Genomic DNA, 15210 nt, shown 5'->3' with positions numbered 1-15210 from the left:
AAAACTTTCATTCTGATGCCCTCCCCTCCCCAGCCCCCATCTTCCACTTGGGATTTTTTTTAATATTGGAGAAAAGCGGGGTGGAGACAAAGAAGGAGAGGTAGGCAGACACGTGCTGGCCCCCAGGTCTCCAGCACTCGCAGCTGCCTTGAGCACCAGGGTTGTCTAGAGATTCCACCGCAGACACGGTGACCCTCCTCCCAGGGCATCCTCTGGTTTGGAAGGGCCGGAAAGCCAGACAGCGAGGCCCCTGGGAGCAGCCCTGGCCCGATGGAGGCGGGGGCTGCAGACTGGGCACCCAGTCTCCCTCCCTCCTGCCCTCCGCCTGCCCAGGCTCCCCTCCCAAACGTGACCTAGACCCACATCATTGTCCCTGGGGCAAGGGGGCAGCTTCCCGATGCACCCAACCCCAGAAGCAGTGTGGAGTCAGTAAAAGGCGGGGGTGGAACTGAGAGCTGCGTGGGCAAGAGGAGAGGCCGCTGGCTGATGATGAGTCTCTGCCGACCGGACAAAGAGCAGGAAGGCCGGCTCCGGCGTTTCTGATCCCCCAGAGGCAGGGAAAGGAACGGCCTCCTAACGGAATCCTGGTTCATGAATCACGATTCCAAACACTAAGTCACTGAGTGATCTACCAAATTCCTGAGAATCCAGAGATTATAAATACAAAAAAAAAGAGCAGTTATCTTTTAAGGAGCAAGTTCCAGCACTCACACAAAAAGCCAATGGGAAAATTTTTTACATATACTGAGAATGGCGCAATATCTCTTCCGTGGTATTTCTGCCCCAAATGCATAACCTCCATCTAAAGTGAGGAAACGACTTCCCTGGCGGTCCAGTGGTTAAGACTCCGTGCTCCCAATGCAGGGGGCCCAGGTTCAATCCCTGGTTGGGAAACTAGATCCCACAGGCTGCGGGGCAACTAAGAGTTCGCATGCCACAATTAAGGAGCCTGCGAGCCACAACTAAGACCCGGCGCAACCAAAATAAATAAATAAATATTTTTAAAAATAAAAATAAAAAAATAAAGTGAGAAAACGTCAGACAAATCCCTGACAAATCCCTGGAGGGAATAACTGATGTGGCTCTTTGAAACTGTCAAGGTCATGAAAGGCAAGGGGACTAAAGAAACATAAGTTTGAGAAAACAGTTTAGTTTGACAGCAAAATGTAATAGGGATCCCAGGCTGGACGCTAAACCGGAAGACGGCATTAGTGGGAGAAACGGCGAATTCCAAATAAAGTACATACAACTGTGTCAGTGTGAACACCCTCTCTGGATCACAGCACTGTGGTCACACCAAATGTCAACATCAGGGGAAGCTGGTGAAGGATACACGGGACCTCTCTCCTACTTTTATAACATTTTTTAAGGTTAAAATTATTTTAACGTAAAGGCTAAAAGCAAAAGAACAAAAAACAAAACAATGTTCCCTGCAAATGATTAACACTGTCCAAAGCTGCTCTAACATCAGGACTGTAAATTATAATTGGAAAAAACTTGCTGGATTGTTTCCAGTGGAAAGTGAAAAAATGGGGAAGAAAGCACTGCCTGGTCTACTTTTTTATAATCACACAAGCTGGGCATCCGTAGAGCATTTCTAAGTCATGTTTAGCTCAATCCTGGAAACGCTGTTTCTAGGGTGTTGTTTCTACAAGGTTCCTCTGAGATGCCTGAGCCCGTGGATAAACAGCTCCATGAAGACCCAACACTCCATTGGCCGGCCCGAGTTAAATAGCAGTTTCAAAAAGGAAAACACCAGACTTGCCCAAGTGGTGGTTAGTGTGCCCTGAAACAGCACATTATCGCCCTCGAAGTGATGAATTCAGAAAAAAAATTGACAACGTTCACTTTACAGTACATCTGGGTCTGTTGTTCTCACCCATCTGAGGCTTCACAGTTAGTGACATAAAAGGCAACAACGACCTGCTGTATAATAAATAAATTAATTAAATTAAATTTTTTTTAAAAAGGCAACAATGGTTACAGGTTGTCCTATTTCTTACTACGTAACAAATATCCATTAAATACCTCCTGGATAGAAGGCACTGAGGCTGCAAGGACAAACAGGACCCAGACCCGCCCTCAGGCAGTGTTTATATTCCAGCAGACAGTCATGTTATATGGAAAAGCTCTACAGTAGAGGAACATGCAAAGTATTTTTGGAACATGGGGGAGAGAAGGATTAGCCCAGGTGGAGAGGTCAAGTAAGGCTTTGAGGAATAAGTAGGAGTTTGTCAGGTACAGAAGGGAGTGTGGGCTTGTGAAATCTCATGACCTGTTCACGAGTCGAGGGTGACTAGAACGTACAAGGAAGCAGGAAGTGGTGGGAGAGTCAGAAGCATTGGCCCAACGTTAAAAAGTGACCTTCATTACAATTCCTCAGAACACGTAATAAGTTAACTTTTAAAATATCAATTCTCACCACTCTTCTTCAAGATCATACGAAACAGAGATGCTTTAGTAATCATAACGTTTAAAATGTGGCCGAGAACCATCGGGGGGGCAGAGTGCTCATCAGTAAAGAAGTTAGAAAATTAGCCCAGATTTTGTGAGTGCCCCCCATCATATTAATTCTTGGCTTTTTCACTTAGTGAACTGCAGAGATTCACAAACAATCCCTAGCTTGACTATGGTCCTGAAGCCTCATAAACTACAGAGAGCTATTTCAGAAGGACCTACACACAGACAGAAACACACATGAAACCCAACTTTTGAACAAGAACGTCTGACCTCGGCAGAGAGAGGGTGGCTCTCGATCCAAGGAGTTCTGCTTCGACATCTGACCCTACTTGTTTTGGGTTCCGGAACCTCTTACACCAGGTCCCACTAAGGCCTTTGAACATGAAAACCCTATAGTTGAATCACTAGTTCAACTTTCCGACATCAATGAGCCTTTTATATTTTGAGAATATCCTCTCTTCCTGTAGGAAGAACAAAGTGTGGATTGATTGTCTGAGCATCTTAGCATCCGTCAGAGCTCTTGACCTTCCCCGAATCCAACACCGTATTCAAGGGTAACAATGGTTGGACTATAAACTAACTCTAACCTAGACTACTAGGCTTGTGTTTACCAAACATAAAATTGAAGGACCTTTTACCCCTACAAATATACACGTGAAAACCGAAGCAAATGGCTTTAACTTACGGCATTTGCAGCCACAGGTTATTAGAATCAGAAAGGGCCTTAACGGTGGTCTATACCCTGTGGGTTACAGACTTTGGAACAAGTACAGTTACGTCAATAAAGCAAATTGTTCTATGTGACATAGCTAAGCAGTGCCAGAACCAGGAAAACCCAGAGCAGCTGACTCTTTGTAGAATGTGTTTTCTACCTTTCCAGATTGCCAGAGTTTATTTTTATAGTTCCGGTGGTTAGCAAACAGTATTCTGAAATCTTAAAAACTAATTTATATGTCTTTAAAATCCAAATCTAAAATTTTAAAAAACATGACTTTCTGCAGTACCTTGATGTAACATATGGCAATGAAAGAACCTCTTGCTGGAAGGTGTCCTCCCTCTCTCCCCAAAATAGGGTGAAGTCCTAACCCCTGTGGATGTGACCTTATTTGGAAATAGGGTCCTTACAGATGTAGTCAAATTAACATGAGGTCATACTGGATCGGGGTGGGCCCTAATCTGACTGGTGTCTTTGTAAATGTCGACAGAGACCCATAAGGAGAACACCGTGAAGAAGGAGGTGGGGATTGGAAGGAGGCACCTGTAAGCCAGGGACACCAGGATTGCTGGCAACCAGCAGAAACCGGGAGAGGCAAGGAAGGGTACTCCCCTGGAGCCTTTGGAGAGAGCTGTCTCCTGATGCCCAGGAGAATTGGGTGATTTGCCTGAGGTCGTACAGTAAATAAATAAGGACCGAGCCAGAGCAAGAACTCAGGCCGCCTGCTCGCATCCTTTCTCCCACAGGGCGGCATAAACCAGGCTTGCATTCGGCCAGCCACGCAGACCTGACGACTGGTCATGCTGGCTTCACTCAATAGAGGTTTATTTTTCTCCCATAACAGGAAATTTGGAGAAAAGCCACCCAAGGCTGACGTGGCAGCTCCATCATGTAACCAGTTTCCAGGATTCTTCTATATTCCTGTTCTGTCACGCTTGGCAAGACGGTTCCCATCTGTAACTACCAGCTCTGTGTCCCGGGGAGAAGGGCAAAGGGCAAAGATCAAAATGATGCCTGGCAGTTACTTCTCCGAGAAGCTTTCCTGCATGCCCCACCCAGGGGCTCCACCTGCATCTGATTGGCTGAAACGTGTCACCTGGTCAGTCGTAGCTGCAAGGGAGTCTGGGAGGCTGGGTGCCTTAAGTGCACATCGCTGCCCTGAACAAAACCTGGGCTGTTACAAGGAATGGACGGTGGGCTGTGTTTGCTACAGCTGCCGACGCCTCGAACCTGCCTTCCGCTATTTCATGTTGCCAAGTAACAGTCATCTCCTTGTCCCCTCTCACCCCAGTTCCCCACCCACCACCAGTGTTCCGATACACCAAGACAGCCAAGCTCCACAGCTGTTGCTCCTGTTTCTCAGCAAAACCTCTATTTTCCCAGAGAAGGGTTCAAAGCAACCATCTCTTAAAGTAATTAATATGACCATGTGAAAGCTGTGTTCATCCTGGATTTTCTGTTACACTTCCCATTTCAAGTCCATGGTCCTATGGTTCTCATAAACAGTTGGGATTTATGTCTTGTAAATCCCAACATTTCAGCATCCAAACTGTACCTCCTAGATGTCTGGAAGTAGCACAATGCCCCTTTATCCTACATGTCTGGATTCTGAGCTATTGACCCTGCCCTCCAGGTGCTCTCTGTCTGGATAGGAGACATCCCGGGTCCTGGTCAGGTAAGTGGAGGGACATGGGTGTCTGCAGGAGTCCAGGAAGCATTCCAGGAAGAGGACCATTGATGGGACAAGGTATGCACAGCATGTGGTATGAATTCTCTTTTTTTTTTGCTGTAAGCAAATGCAGAAGAACTTAAAAATCCAAGTAAACTTTGGTTTCTTCAAAGCAGCCACCAAGTGGACTTTAACAATGCAGCCTTTGTTCAAAGCATTCCTTTGCAAATGCAATTTGTTCAAATGCAAGTCCTTTTCTGAATTACTTTCAAGACTATATAAAAATCTTTGGAATTTTTCTCACTGGAAAATCCTTGTCCCTTAGGATGGGTTTTACTTTCTGGACATAGGGGAACAGAGGGACATAGGGAGACAAATATGTGAATCAGGATAGAGCAGGTGAGCAGCCCTGCTAAGAGCTCACCACGGCTATCTTGTAAGAAGCTTATCTGCAGAGAGGCCCCGCTCCTTAGATCACATATGCAAAGCCTCCAGAGAAGAAAGTAAAACATTCAAAAGGCAGTGGAAATTTGAACAGGCCTTTATTTAAGTCCAGGACAATAGTGTGTTTACTGGGTCTGTGGATTTCTGTCTTCCTGGTCAGAGGACAGGTGTTTACGACTTCACACGTGGTCCGGGTTTTATCCTGAGAAGCTGTTAAACCTTCAGCACCAAGAACTCTTCCCTTATGTCCTCAGGGTCGTGGGTGTGGAAGGATTCATCCCGGGGAAGCAGGTCTCCTCTCAGCTTCTGACCTCGCCTGATAAGCAGCTTGCCCTCTTGACACCCAGTCGTGAGTTGAAATGTGGCCCATGAATCAGCAAAGTCATTTTCCCCCCATGTGCTTCCAGAGTTCTCATCAGCTCCACTTTGCTCATCTCTGACCTTTCGCCCTTTTCTCTCCTCTGTTCATGTTTTCCCTCCTCCCAGCTGGATCCCGGGATGGTGGTCTGAGCCCTGTCTGCTATGCAGTCTCCTTTTCACCCACTTATGGGCGGGTGTCCGTACAGCTCACACCGGACACTGGACAGCTTTTTCCTTTCGGCTGAGGAAGCTCGGGGCCCCACTTAGTCACCAGCACCGTCGTCCTGTTTGTGCAAAGCCGCCCTCTGCTGCATCAGCCGGGGGCTCCGAGTGGACTTAGGCTTCCCTGGCACGATTCCCTCACACAAAGTGCAAACACACCTCCTCCAGCACCTGGCCCCAAGCAGGGGACGAGGGCAGTCTGAGAGTTCACTGCCAGCACAGGGCAGAAAGCAAAATTCCTGAAGGGAAGGGCGGGGTGGGCAGCCTCCGGGCACCTCACCCCCTCTTTGCACCTCCCTATGATGCCGGGGTGTAGGAGGGGCCCCAGGTGAGGTTTTTTTTTTTTTTTAAACGTCTTTATTGGAGTATAATTGCTTTACAGTGGTGTGTTAGTTTCTGCTGTATAACAAAGTGCATCAGCTATACATATACATATATGGAAGCAACCTAAGTGTCCATTGACAGCTGAATGGATAAAGAAGATATGGCACATATATACAATGGAATATTACTCAGCCATAAAAAGGAATGAAATTGAGTTATTTGTAGTGAGGTGGGTGGCCCTAGAGTCTGTCATACAGAGTGAAGTAAGTCAGAAAGAGAAAAACAAACACTGTATGCTAATGCATAGGTATGGAACCCAGGTGAGTTTTGCATCAGGAAAAGACCACAAGTCATCGGGCAGCAGCACAGGGTGCCCCAGGCTGGGGCTGCAGGGTCCTCCGGGGCCCGGACCTCTGGCCCAGGGTCTTGGGATTTTCACCTGCCCCTCCCTCCGGTCCCAGAGCTGTTGTGTGGTCCTCAGTCCCAGGAGGGGTCACTGGCAGCCCGGCACCGGCCCCGCTCACCAGGCAGGAAGAGGGGCGCTGGGGTCAGTTCCTGGCAGGAATTCTGCGGACAGTACGTTGTGTGTTCTGAGTGATAAACACACGTCCATCATGCCGTCCTTGGGCACACACACTCAGGACACAAAGCACACACGGCCAGAGATCCCTGCTGGGGTCAGAAGCCGCCAGCTCTTCCTTTCACCCCAGACCTGGAGAGCCCTCCTTCTGGGCTGACTTCAGGCCAGCACAAGGGCTGTGAAGCAGGACAAACCCAGCTCTTCCTAACTTCAGGCTCAGGGCTCCAGCAAAAGTCAGGCTTAAACTTTCGGTCACACCCTCAGCACTCCTACAGACCAGCCCCAATCTGTGTTTTCAGCAGATTTTTTTTTTTTTCTTAAATCCTGAAACACAAAGGGTTAAAGGATCTACCTGGGAATTTAAGGATTAAAGTCAGGCGCGGATTCCCGTCCGCCCCCCACCTCCCATAGGACAGATTTCTCCCTGATTCTTTGATCACTGGATGTTCCCCTGACCCCCACCATGTCACCGTGTCACCGAGTCAGTGAGGGCTGGGAAAGCGGGCCTGGCACCAAAGTCCACACAGGCCCTCTGACAGCAGACACCGCCGGACTTTGGCTCCAAGGCCCACATTGCAGAAGCCACCCCTTCAAAATCAGCGGTCCTTCGAGGGTCTCAGTAGTGGATGGCTCGGCCACAGGCTGAGAGCAGAGGGTGCTTGTTTTCCTGGTGCTGAGTTTATCTCAGCGTTTGCAGGGGGCGGATTAGATGGGTGCTCCACTGCAACCTTCCTGTAACCACTATTGTCCTAAATAAAGAAAATAATCTGATTTTGGCTGGCAGAGAGTTTTCAAAGTGGTCAGTTCACTTGTTTTCCTACCAGCTTTTAAAGATCAACGTGTCGTGAAATGTCGTATTGAAAACGTAAGCATGAAATTATTTCATAAATAAGATAAACTAAAGGCTAACCTTTCATTCATATTTTCATTGGGAAATAAGCAGGTTCTTAGAATAGAAGGTAGGACATCTTTATGCTTAAATCCTCTTTAAATATATTTTTTTGCTCTGCTTCCAGGAATCCTGTTGCCAAAACAAGCCCGGATGTCACGTCAATGGGGAGCTGTAAAACTGCAGATTCCTGGGCCCAGGAACAGCTGATTCCCAAAGCCTTAGCTGGGGACAGCGAAGAACAGGCTAACCAGCAGTGACCTGAGGCCCAGTGGACTTTCCTGTTTGCTCTGCCCACTATTGAATTACCTGGGCTTTACCCTTGTCTCCAAACAGCTACCAGAAACCAGAAAAATCTGGCCAGGCATGGGGTTAGAATACATTAAAGCAGCTGCTTCAGAACAGTTTGAAAATCTTTACGGAGCAGGTTAGGCAGGTTCCCAAGCAGAAGGTCATTCCCCTCCCGGGCTTGACAAGTGCACGTATGCAGTCACCCCACAGAGCACAGGAAAATGTCTGATCGGCCACCAAGGAGTCCAGTTCTAAGGGCAAGGGCCCTGGTCTGGGACAGAGCCCTACAGGGCCGCCTGTGAGGATCGCGTTACTCCCTAACACCCCAGGCCCCCGCGGCATAACAATGATTTGTTAGAGGTTCCACCCACCCAGAGCCTCCCCCCTGCCAGCAAGAGCCCCTGCGGCTTCGGAGAAAACCCGCAGACATCAGAGACAGCGTGAAGGGGTGAGCAAGAAGCCCTTGGATGCAAACTCATCGGGGGAGGAAAAGTAAGAAACGGATAAAGCCATAGTTGTTTTCTATTTTATCTCCATCTGTGACGTACCACTGAAATGTACAACATCGTCATCTTTGAATATACTGTGCTTTCCATTCCATTCCATTCCAATGTTACACTTGCTGGCAAGTCAGCATTTCGTGCCCTTTCCAGCATCTGCTTACTGTTCAGCAAACCCTGATTGGCGCGTACTATGTGTACGGGATGGACTAATGCTTTGTGGCTAAACAAGATGCCTGCTCTCCAGAAACGTTCAAGTTCCAGGCTTGACAGGCTCTCAGCTGGACCAGAAGTGACGTGTCCCAACAGCTCTCATCTCTGGAGCCCTTCCCGAGCCGCGCAGCTTCTCTTTCAGCTACAGCTCACCTGCTCCACCCCGCTGCCTCCCTAGAGGCTGCCCTGAGCGGACTGCACCCGGGCTTCCATGCCCTCGGGCTTCTGCTGGGTTTGCACAACTGGGAGCCCAGCCAGAAGGGAAGGAGGGAGGGAGGGAGGAGACAAGGAGACCATGGCGCCTGCAAGGCAGCCCTCTCCACCTCCGGGTCTGCAAAAGCCCCCTCCTGGGGCTGGTGCCTCCACGGCCACCAGCCAGGGTGGGCAGGCCCTGTGGCTTCCCTACCTGGCGAGTTACTCCTTTTTAAACAGTTTTTTTTTTTAAATTAATTAATTTATTTTATTATTTATGGCTGTGTTGGGTCTTCGTTTCTGTGCGAGGGCTTTCTCTAGTTGCGGCGAGCGGGGGCCACTCTTCATCGCGGTGCGCGGGCCCCTCACTGTTGCGGCCTCTCTTGTTGTGGAGCACAGGCTCCAGACGCGCAGGCTCAGTAGTTGTGGCTCACAGGCCCAGTTGCTCCGCGGCATGTGGGATCCTCCCAGACCAGGGCTCGAACCCGTGTCCCCTGCATCGGCAGGCGGACTCTCAACCACTGCGCCACCAGGGAAGCCCTACTCCTTTTTGACACATTCTTCATGTCAGCCCCTCCAGCCAGCCCTGACTGGCGTTTCTCCCGTGATTTTGGGGTTATTTAATTAAATCCTCAAACAGCACGATGAGGTAAGTATTATCAACTTCACTTTCCAGACCCTGCAAGGGAGTGTCCGGCGGGTTAGGGGATCTCCCCAAGACCACAGGTGAGAGAGTGGACTTGCTGGAATTCTAACCCATTTCTGTTTGGCTTCACAACCTCTGGTTTTCCTGATAATCGAGAGAGAGAGAGACAGAGACAGAGACAGAGAAGATTCGTGGTACAGATTAGTGAAGAGCTGGCAAGTTAATAACGAAAATAATAATGCCCATTTTCTGGTCTCTTTCCCTGATTCTGTCCAGGGAAACTCCAGGCTGAACACCAAATGTCACTGGCTTCAGAAAATGACTCAAGTCCAACCTTTCCAGAGGAGGAATCTGTCAGCTGACCGGCTGATTAGAGTGTGGCAGTAGTGAGACCACTTTGAGCCCCTCATTGCATTTCTGGTTAATTTAATGCTCTGACAACCTGTGTCACAAGCCTCAGGCTGCACCCCCCAACCCCCGGGGGCCCCGCCCAGACCAAGCACCCATCACCGCAGCAGAGACCCAGTGGCCCTGCCCCACTGCCTGCCCGGGAGAGGCAGCCCTGCAGCACGTGGGGGCAGAGAAGGGAGCAGAACTGCAGCAGGACCAAACCACGGACTGGGGGTGGCGGGGAGGATGCTCCCCATCACTTCTAGGCCAAGGCTGCCCTGTCTGCACCCGGTCCGTCCACGTCTCTCCAGGAGCCGCAGGCCCGGCCTGAAGCAGAGCTGAAGACAGCTGCTCTCAGCTGCTGGGAGATTCATCACTGGGAAAAGGGGATGTTTGAAATCCACACTCCAGAGTGGGCTCACTTTCCCCTCCTGTTGGTCCTTCATTTACTCGGCCAATGAATTGGCCAGATGTCTATGCAGCGTCTACGATTTTCAAGAAGAGTGCTGGGCTTCCTGCATCCTTCTCCCACCTCCTGCACCGTTTTCTTGGGTCGACCAAAGCACTTCTACCCCCTCCCCGACTTGCTCTTCACCTCCAAAATGACCCCTCTCCTCCTCCCCCCTCCCCGGCAAGACAAACTTCATCCCTGGAATCTTGAAAATCTTAGCCATGTATAAGGAAGAAATTCCCCGGTTATTAATTCAGCTGGGTGGCCTGACAGCTCTCCTGAACTCTCCCTGGCTCCTTAAGCCAACTGGACCTCTAATTGGTGACTATTACGGAAGTTTAGGTTGCTCCCTGGGTCCCCTCAAGGGGTCACTGCATTCTCTACCTGTGCTGGAGGAGGAATGGAGAACCCCCTCACCTTACCACAGCTTGATCACTCACCAGCTTCTGTCAAGAGGCAACCATCTTCCTCTCATCCCTGTCTCCCCTCTGCCCCTTCCCTGGACCCCGAGGCTCCGAATGTCCCTTCCCCAGTGCAGTGAGAGGACTTGACCCTCATTAGGAACGGAGCCTCCAGACTTGTCTGCTGAAGAATCTAGAGGAGGTGGGCTCAGAGCCACCAAACGCCAGCTCCAGAGTCAGTGCCTTTACAAGCCACCTCTACGTGCAAGCTTAAGTGACGGGCAGGGGTGGGCAGACAGTAGGAGCCTTACAGAGGACGCAGGATGGGCCATGGAGCCATCTGGGCACAGGGTGAAGAGACCCCACCTCGCACTGCAGCCTCTAGGCCTCGCCTTTGCCTCCACCCCTTCTCACCCTGTGAATGAGTTTCAGTTCCTTTCAGACCCCTGACCCCATCCAGGGGCTTGCTGTCATAAACCTGGTCAGGCAGGCTGGCACGGAAAAAGAAGCTGATACTATCCTAGGAGCATCTGGTCCCTCTGCAAACATCTGGACAAGTCTGCACGGAATGTTAGAAACCAACAAAATGGGCCAAACATTGACTATATAAAAATATATGTAAAAAAAAGACAGAAGTTGGAGTAACTGGACCCCCTGCTGTGTGTTACAGGGGACAACAGTAGGATCTGTACAGTTCAAGACAACTGAACGAAATTTACAAACAGGAGTCAAATGTTTCTTTAGCTTTCGAAAGGCTGATATATTGCCTAATATTCAGGTAGGCTTGTTTGCTGGCCTTCGAGCAAATCCACCTCCAGAACTGCCATTTCCACCAGAATCTGTAAGGCAGCACAGCGCTCTAGGAGGGGGTCCGCCCTCGTTTGGGAAGACCTGCTCCCCTGGAGAGGCAAGCCCAGCGCGGCTACGGTACTCCTCATCTCACGGGCGGGGAACGAGAGGGATTCTTCACCACGTGGTTAAAACACCCCAAACACGCAACACAAAAACTTTAAAACCCCTGAATCAGTTTCTCATCAGCTGTTTTCCCTAAAAGAACTCAGACAACTGCTTTCTTGGTGACCTTACATGCTTTCTGATGCTTCAAGACTCAGCCCCGAACAGGCTGGGCCTGGCAAGGAGGGAAAGGAGGTTGGTTATGATTCTGAGAGTCCTGGGCTCCGTGCACGCCCGCCAGCGTGGACCCTGCCCGCCTGGGGCCGGCCACATGGTACACGGGTCGGATCTCCTGGGCATTTGAGCCATCCTTTCCCAGGGCCCGTGCGCCCAGCTTATCTCAAAAGCCGAAAACAGGAAATCTGTTAAGGAATTAACAATGGTTTTCTCTGGGTGGAGGAGTTTTAAGTGACTTATTTCTGCTTTAAACATCCCTGTATATTCCCCAACGGGCCTTCGTTGCTTTCATAATTAAAAAAAAAAAAAAAAAGCAAGCCTGAGACAACTCCTACTTTCTCTTTATCATTTGTTATCTTGCATTTTTCTGTCCCCGGAAGCTTCCGCCCACCTTTCATGGAAGCGCCAAGCCTACATTCCCATTTGTTAAGGAGAACGCAGCAAACTTCTCTCTCCGTACATGTGTGGTTCTCTCTCTTCTATTAAACTGCAATTGCCTGGTTGGCAAGGATTCCAAAGCACCAGGCAGCCCCTCCAGCTCCTAATCTTGCACAGAGACTTTTTTTAGCTGATACTTTGATTCCGATTTTAAGCATTTAGTAATAATGACAACAACATTTATGGAGTGTTTACGACAGAATCTGCCTAAGCACTTCACAAGCATTAACACTGAATCCTCAAGGAACCCTAGGAACTGGGGGCCACTCTGATCCCCATTTTACAGGTGAGACTATGGAGGCACAGAGCAGCATAGTAATTTGCCCGAGATCACACAGTGAGTGAGCGCCAGGGCCAGAGTTGGAATCCAGGCAATCTGACCCCAAAGACCATAGTTTACGCGTAGAAAATGTAGATAAACTTAACTTACTTTCCTTGCAGCTCCTCCTGCTGCTGGGCATGGTGGGGACAGAGGCAAGGGAAGACCACTCACGCCATAAATCTTCCCAGAAATAACAGCAGGACCAATGTGAGTAACCCAGGCCATGTGCCAGAGCGGCAGGAAGTCTTTTGCATTCTGCAGTGTTTGGCTGCAGTCACACGCCAGTTTCTTGATAATCACTAACTAGGAAATTAAGCAGCAGTCGTAGAATCCAACTTTTGCAGAGAAGCAAACACTCCCAGGAGTTTGCAGGACGGAGGAATCTCCGAGCCAAACACAGATCACAGCAGGGCGGGAGCCCATCACCTTCCAAAAACACACCGACGGCGGTATTCGGTGGTTGCTCCTCATTGGCACGTTGGGGGCACATAACTAAGAGACCACAGGCTGTTGGAAGGGATGCCAGCATTTGATCCCCAGAGGTAACGCTGGCAGGAAGAAATTCTGTCTAAAAAGCCTGGGTATTCCGCTCTGGGATGCTCTCTCAAAGCACTCTCCGGGGGACACGTGGACGGACCCGAGCACATCGGTGGACCTGCCCTCGAGAGTCTCCACTCATCTTGGACTTTGAGAGGCTCCCTCCCCGGCTTTGGGCAGCTGGTGCTGGTCCAGCCCTTGGGAGGGCTGGTTACAGAGGAGACAGGAGATAAGACTGCCCACAGGACAAGTTCGGATCCTCGGCTAAGTTAGGAGACAGACTGGGGAAAGCTGTGGTTCTCTGAGCAAGTGAACACTTTTCAGGACCCTTGGTAGGGGCAGCTGCTCAGACCCAGCAGAGGGTATCACAGATGCTCACCTCAGCGGCAGCAAAAGGAGTCTTGAGAAGAAGCTCTGGCAGCTGCCCCACGAAGGTGATTCCCTCGACACGCGGGGCCATGGGAAACCATCCACCAGATGCTGAGGAAAGACTTGCAAAGGCAGGTTTGGTCAGTATTTTTCCTCCCTCAATATCAATCTGAAAACTTTTCTGTTGAATTTGTATAGGATTTTCGAGTTGTAAACTATTCCTGGGTTTATCCTTGGCAAGGACTTGATGAGAACTTGCAAACAATGGCAAAGAAGAGAACATTGCCTGAGGATCTCAGTTTTTCAATTCAACCTCCGAACACCTCTCCTGGCCCCCTCCACACTGGCGTGGGGCTGCAGGCGTGTTACCACAACTCTCCAGGGCTCCACGGTTCTCTCTGTGACATGGGGATAGCGTTAGTGTCTCCCTGACGGGGCTCTGAGAATTCGACGAGGTAATTCCTGTAACGTTCTTCCCTCGGGGACGAGCGCATCGTAGGTACCAAATAAGCGCTGGTTCTCCATCCTGCTGTCGTTGTCAGGTATCGAGAGGCAACCAGGTGCAGGCACAACGCCAGGGCTAGAGATGGCCAGACGACAATGTGGTGCCTCCCCTCTGGAAACAGTCCGGCACATGGTTCCCAAAGTCTGGTCCCCAAAGCAGCAGCACCAGCATCACAGGGCCTTGCGGGAAACACCAACTCCCAGGAGCCACCCCAGACCTACTGCATCAGAGCCTCCGGCGGTGGGGGGCAGGGCCGGCCACCTGCGGTTTACAAGCCCCCAGGTGACTCGCAGCTAAAGGTTGAGAGCCAGGACAGAATGAATGGCGCGCATCTGATGTGCTTTTTGTCATGATTCTGAATTTTAGTGAATTGAGTTTCCTGTGCTTTGAGCTCCCTTGGTTCCTGAACACACCCTGTGTGAAGAATCCATGGACGCCAAGAGTTGCCCAGACACACTTTTGGTAACTACCGTAAATGCATACGGAGATTGGCACACACGGCATTTCTCCAACTCTGTATTTTCCTGCTGCAAAGGAGGAACAATGGATCAATTAATTAGAGAGAAGTAGGCCCCGGCTGGCAAGCTGAGAGGGCGCAGGGCGTGAGCCCTCTCAGGCATCGAGGAAACGGGATGAGGGACGCCAGGCAGCCTGGCTCAGACCTGCCTCCCGGTTCCTGGTAGGTTCTACCTGGATTCATGTGCTCTGCAGGACTGCCTCACGACGTCAGGACTTTCGTTCTCTCTTTCAGAGTTTTTACCAACCAATTTATGAGCTGTAGTTGCTGTAACAAATCAAACGAATAGCCATCAACATAGATTACTACTGCAGCTCCTTTACGGCCACTAACACTATTCAAGTCCTTCTAAGTCCCCTTTTGGCAAATGAAAGGGTAAATTTTACCACGTGAGTTTGACAGTGTGGGGTTTTTAAGGACCACAATTATAATGTTGAAGCAGAACAAAATATGCGTTACGAGTACTTTTAAAGAATGTGAACAAAAATCATTTCTTCACATAAAGACCCTCCAGCTCCAAGCTGTATCTCTGTAGCCCAAACACGAATGAATGAAGTGCAGAGCAAACAGGGGCTGCTGAAGCCCTGGTGCCATCATGGGTCTGGGATGGTTTCCTTGCTCTTTTCTCATTTTTTAAAAGGAAT

General features: G+C 49.9%; 1 protein-coding gene across 1 annotated transcript in view; it reads right to left on the bottom strand.

Moving 5' to 3' along the window:
- Positions 1-12895, bottom strand: part of SPATA13 (spermatogenesis associated 13) — a 144735-nt gene extending 131840 nt beyond the window's left edge. Inside the window, exon 1 of the mRNA XM_061170935.1 lies at positions 12747-12895. Within this exon, the coding sequence (XP_061026918.1) occupies positions 12747-12863 (117 nt within the window). The 5' untranslated portion in view covers positions 12864-12895. The remainder of the gene's footprint in view (positions 1-12746) is intronic.
- Between the last annotated feature and the right edge of the window lie 2315 nt (positions 12896-15210).

The sequence above is a fragment of the Eubalaena glacialis genome, chromosome 16 (genome assembly GCF_028564815.1).
Source record: "Eubalaena glacialis isolate mEubGla1 chromosome 16, mEubGla1.1.hap2.+ XY, whole genome shotgun sequence".
In the NCBI taxonomy this organism is placed as follows: domain Eukaryota; kingdom Metazoa; phylum Chordata; class Mammalia; order Artiodactyla; family Balaenidae; genus Eubalaena; species Eubalaena glacialis.
The sequence above is the reverse complement of the archived record's forward strand: the minus strand, read 5'-3'. Positions and strand labels throughout refer to the sequence as shown.